At 41.5% G+C, this 6,114-nt stretch overlaps 1 protein-coding gene across 1 annotated transcript; it reads left to right on the top strand.

Moving 5' to 3' along the window:
* The first annotated feature begins 3,599 nt into the window (after window positions 1–3,599).
* On the top strand, window positions 3,600–4,064 carry LOC110913450. Its single transcript, XM_022158280.1, has one exon. It carries the CDS (start codon window positions 3,600–3,602, stop codon window positions 4,062–4,064), a length of 465 nt encoding a protein of 154 aa, XP_022013972.1.
* The last annotated feature ends 2,050 nt before the right edge of the window (window positions 4,065–6,114 follow it).

Here is a 6,114-nt window from a genome sequence, read left to right as displayed (position 1 = left end):
TGGATCAGCAAGAGGTTCCAACAGAGGTTCAGCTTTCTTCTCTTCTAACATCTGCTCACTAAAAATATCTGTTGTAACCACTGTTTTAGCAATTTCTTCCACTACTTCAGATCTGGACTCCACTTCCTCGGATTCTTTCCCTTCTGGTATTGATTCTAATGCCATGAAACAAAATTCATCAGGAGAAACATCAGGGGTTAGCAATTAGAGCAAAATTTTCATCAGTTAAGTCCTCAGGCATACTGCTCCAATCAACAAAGCCTTGTGTAAAGAAACTTTGTTGACTGGTCTCTGCTGGAGCAGATGTTTGTGCAGTTTGTTGTGGTGCTGGTTGCACTTGAACCTAAGATACAAGGGCTTGAACATATTGAATCTGTGAAACAGTGGTTTGGACATACTGCACAGGAACAGTGTTTACATGATGTGCAAAATGGGTAGTGTTTTGCATATGAGGAGCAGGGGTATATTGGGAATAGTGCATAATGCTTTGAGTGTTTTGAGGTCTTGGACTAGGGTGAGTTATATTTGGTCCACTGTTTTGACTCCTATATTCCCTAGCAAAGTAACCAAGCCTATTACACTTATAGCACTTGATTTTTGACTTATCTAACCCCACCTTCAAATTCCCATGCAAATTCTGGAAACTTCCTACCAGTTCTTTTATAAAACTTGTTGGTTCTTACACTCAACAAGGCCAATTGATGTAAAATGTCAATTTCTTCCAGATTAGTGGGATCAAAGTGTTGGAGGTCATTCAGTTCAAAGGATAAGTTATCAAAGATCTGGTTTTCCCCATTAGCCGTGAAAGCAAAATTGGGTGAGTAAGGCTCAGAGTTGAAGGCTACACCTGCAGTTATGTCAATACAATGATCATAACTCTAGTCCTTACTACCACCAGATGACTCTTCTTGACCCAAAAGTGATGTGTTACCAAAAGTGTAATCATCAGAAACTTTTCCAGATTCCTACAACTGCTTTTTCTGGTTTAGCTCTCTTTCATATGTGAGAAGCCTACCATGAAGTTGGGTGAGACTTAAATCCTTGAACCCCACAAAATTTCTGGTCATAAAGGCTATAGTGTCCCACTTTTCTGGTAATGATCTAAGAAACCTACTATTTAAAGTGGATTTAGCATATTCAACATTAACCAGTTTTAACTCACTAATCAGACAACTAAACCTTTCAAACTGCTTGGTCAATGACTCTCCCTTTACATGACAAAATGTTTTGTATTGTTGGTTTAAAACCTCTCTGTTGTTTTCAATAACCTCTTCTGTCCCACCAAATTCCTCTTTGAATGCATCCCATAGCTCTTTAGCACTGTTACAGTGTAACAGGCCAGCATATATGTCATTGGGTAGTGCCGTGGCCACTATACTGAATGCCTTAGCATCTAGCTCAATCTTCTGAAAATCATGCTTCGAGTAATTTTCAGGACTTTTAGGTACTTGGACCTTGGGATCTTCTGCACTTGGCACCATTGGAACATGAGGTCCAAAGATGAAAGACTTCCAGCAACCGGTGTTTTGTTGTGCTAACACATGGCCCATCCTACGTTGCCAGATATTGTATTCAGATCTGACAAGCATAGGTGGCTTGTAGAGTGTGCCGGTGTTGGAGGATCTTGTGATTGTGAAGACATTTTGGTTGTTTTACAGAAGTTTATGAATAATCAACTTTGAACGTGATTACACGTGTACTCTGTTTTTCAACAAATACGACAACACAGTATCAATGAAATTGAGCCGGTCTTTTTCAACAGATACGGCCACTATGAGTTTCTCGTGATGCCTTTTGGGCTCACAAATGCACCTGCAGGAGTCTGCAAGCCGTACTTGGATAAGTTTGTCATTTTCTTTATACACGACATACTTATCTGCTCGCACAACAAAAAATGATCATGAGAAACATCTTCGATTTATACTTGATATGTTACAACAGGAGAAGCTCTATGCTAAGTTCTCCAAATACGAGTTTTGGCTCCGTGAAGTCCAATTCTTAGGACACATGATTAGTTAGCGTGGTATCCAAGTGGATTCCGCCAAGATTGAAGCTATCATGAATTGGGAAGCACCCAAAACCCCTTCAGAGATCCACAGTTTCTTAGAATTGGCAGGTTACTATAGAAGATTCACTGAGAACTTCTCTCGAATTGCCACTCCTTTGACTGCGTTGACCCGCAAGAATGTAAAATTTGACTAGGGTCCTAAGCAAAAAGAATCCTTTGAGATTCTGAAGCAGAAACTAATCAATGCTCCTGTCTTAACCCTACCTGAGGGGATTGAAGATTTTGTCATGTACTGGGATGCTTCACACACAGGAAAGGGCTGCGTGCTTATGCAAAGAGGTAAAGTGATTACATATGCATCGCGACAACTTAAAGTGCACAAAAATAATTACACCACCCATGATTTAGAACTGGGTGCGGTTGTGTTTGCATTAAAGCTGTGGAGACATTATTTGTATGGCACAAAGTGTATTATATACACGGATCATAAAAGATCTTCAACATCTTTTTAATAAAAAAGATCTAAACATTCGACAACGTCGATGGATGGAGACTTTAAATGATTACGAATGTGCGATTCGTTACCATCCCGGTAAGGCAAATGTCATTGCGGACGCTCTAAGTCGCAAAGAATGGGTTAAGCCAATTAAGCCAAAAGCATTGAGCTACGTATTAGCTTGACTGAAAAGATATTAGAAGCTCAGAAGCAAGCCCTGCTAGAGGTGAATACTCAGGCTGAAGGATTAGGTGGAACTATAGAATAGTTGACGCCTGGGAAGGATGGAATCCTAGGACTAAATGATAGAATCTAGGTTTCCATCTATGGAGGACTCAGAGAGTTGATTCTTGGGGAATCACATAACTCGAAATATTCAGTACATCCCAGTGGAGACAAGATGTACCAAGACCTGAAAAAGAGCTATTGGTAGATGGGCATGAAAAAGCCTAGAGCCACCCATGTAGCAAAATGCTTAACAAGTTCGCAAGTTAAAGCCGAACATCATAGACCATCTGGTCTGCTATAACAACTGGAGATTCCCACCTGGAAATGGTAACAATGGATCTAATTACCAAGTTACCTAAGACCAATCATGGCAATGACCCGATATGGGTCATAGTCGACAGACTAACTAAGTCGCCACACTTTTTACCAATTAAGGAAACTTATAGTTCCGACAAGCTAGCTAAGTTGTATGTTGACAACGTGTCTCTTCATGGAGTACTATTTTCTATAGTATCAGATAGAGATACTAGATACACTTCGCATTTCTAGAAAAGTTTCCCGCAAGTACTTGGCACGCGCTTGAACTTTAGTACGACTTATCACCCCCAGATTGATGGGCAAAGTGAGCGTACGATCCAAACTCTAGAAGACATGCTACGCACATGCACAATTGACTTAAGTGGTAGCTGGGATGAACATCTACCCATGATTGAATTCTCCTATAATAACAGCTATCACACTAGTATAAAAGCCGCACCTTTTGAGGCTTTATACGGGAGAAAGTGTAGAACGCCCGTCCATTGGGCTGAAGTTGGTGAAAGCTAACTCTCTGGACCTGAGATTGTCCTCGTAACAACTGATAAAATTATGCAAATCAGAGATAGACTCAAGGCTGCCCGAGATAGGCAGAAGAGCTATGCTGATAAAAGGCGGAAGCCTCTCAAATTCCAAATCGGAGACAGAGTAATGCTCAAGGTCTCGCCTTGGAAAGGCGTAATGAGATTTGGAAAGAAGGGTAAGCTGAGCCCTAGATATATTGGACCATTCGAAATAACAGAATGTGTCGGATCTGTAGCTTACAGACTTAAGCTACCAGAAGAGCTGAGTGGAATCCATCACGTATTTCATATCCCTAATCTGAAAAAGTGCTTAGCTGATGAAATACTTGTCATGTCTCATCATGACGTTCAAATTGATGAGAGCTTAAGATTTATTGAAAAACCTTTGTCCATTAAGGATCGTGAAGTCAAAAAGCTACGTAAGAAAAAAGGTTTCCCTCATCAAAGTGAAATGGGATTCCCATGGTGGCCCAGAATACACTTGGAAGGTTGAATCTGAAATGAGATGGAAATACCCGTATCTATTTGAATAAATCTCGAGGACGAGATTTCCTTTAAGGGGGTGAGGATGTAACACCCTGAAAATTTCATCTAATTACGTGACAACACATGTCCAATTCTCCAACTAATCCTGAATACGTGGAGGGAGAAACCTCCAACTAATCCTGATTATGTGGAAGGAGGAAGGACCTACACTGTACGTTCACTAAAATGTGTCCTGAATCTTCGACTGATCCCGACTCTGGGAAGGAGTGGGACTATTATTGTGCGTTAACTGAAACGCGTCCCGGATGTCCAACTAATCCCCATTGTATGGAAGGACAGGGACCAATATTGCACATATTAATAACTACTTAAACCCAAGGGGTAAATTGTGCCAAATTCATATTTTTGAAGTCCTTACAGACCGTAAGGCATTTTAAATATTGTGCGCCAGGAGTTCTTACGGACCGTAAGACGTATATACGTACAGTCCGCATGAAGGAGTGATGGGCAAGTAAAACTAGGTCCTTACAGACTGTAAGGGCATGAGGCTTACGGTCCGTAAGGGACCTGCAGACAGCTGCCCGAAACCAACTCTTGAATTTACTTTTATTACAATTAGTTTAACTTAGTTAATTTAGAGAAACAATTGAAATAGCACATTTTGCACAAACTCCCTGTGTTCGATACCCACTTACTGCTATCTACTTAGTTGTAATTGGATTAAATTTGATTGTGACCACGACATCACGTCAAATTTTGGCGCCGTTGCCGGGGAGTAGTGCACAACGTGTGTTATTTTTGATCTTTTTAAGTTTGTTATTTTTCTGGTTTACGCGAGGTGTGTTTAGTGTGCAGGTATTTACAGGTGCATGCGTACTAGAAGCTCTCACAAGCTTTCACCACTAGTGTTTGATCCAGAAATCGAGCGAACCTTGCGAGCAAATAGGATTTTATTAAGAGAAAATACAATCAGCAGTTCACCAATAACACCGATTACACCAATTACACCACTTCGATACATGGATAGGGATCCACCACCACCACCACCCACTACGGGTGAACCTGCTCAATCCTTTATACCATCAAGCACTCAACCGTCACCAAATACCACCATTCCACCAAATACTACCGAACCCACCTTAATTCAAAATGTTACATCAACCAATACCACATAACCCATTACTACCCAAGAAGAACCAACCATCACATTTAACCCTTCCACTACTATACCACCATTATCCCATTTCTTCCCGGGTGCGGGTCCATCATATTCAAGCCATACCATAGCACCAATTTCGTCCATTGTCCATGCTACACCGTTTCGACCATCAAACCAGTCGGGTTTCCAATACTCGACTCTTCCATTTGGGCAATCTTCGGGAATTCAAGGAGATGGGTATGATGAAGGATTTGAGCAGATCGAGGGTTTTGATGAAATCGGGTATGCTTACGGGGGTGATGGAGAGCAAGGGGAATACGGTTACATGCAAGGCCAAATGCAAGTGATGCCAAATGTGGGTGGAGTGCAACAACAACAACTCATACCCCAACATGTGAGGCCTAGGCCACAAGGGCCACAAATGCAACGTCCCATACCATTGCAACAAGTTCGCCCACAGAATGTTCAACAACAATTCCAAAGGCCACTTCAAAACCCACCGATGCCACAACAACAATTTCAACAACCAATGGCACCACAAGGGCATATACCAAGACCAATGGGTCCTGTTCGCCCAAGGGGGCGGTTTGGTGTACCAAGAAGGCATCTTAGAGAAAATGCGAGGGGTATTAAAGCGCATTTTAGGCCGGTGATTACTCATAATCCTTCACCGGTGGTTATTCCTCACAACAATCAAGGAAGAACTTTTGAAGTGAGAACTAATTCCTTGCAAAGTTTGCCGAAATATAAGGGTCTAGCAACGGAGGAACCTTATTTCCATTTGGAAGCCTACGACTCAATTTGCAATACTCTTGGGAGTCAAGGTTTTTCGGCCGATGATGTCAAGTTGGTTTTATTTCAATTTTCCTTGGAAGATAAGGCAAAGAAGTGGTTCTAC

The sequence above is a fragment of the Helianthus annuus genome, chromosome 15, assembly GCF_002127325.2.
Source record: "Helianthus annuus cultivar XRQ/B chromosome 15, HanXRQr2.0-SUNRISE, whole genome shotgun sequence".
Classification (NCBI taxonomy): domain Eukaryota; kingdom Viridiplantae; phylum Streptophyta; class Magnoliopsida; order Asterales; family Asteraceae; genus Helianthus; species Helianthus annuus.
This window is presented reverse-complemented; position numbering and strand designations above follow the sequence as displayed.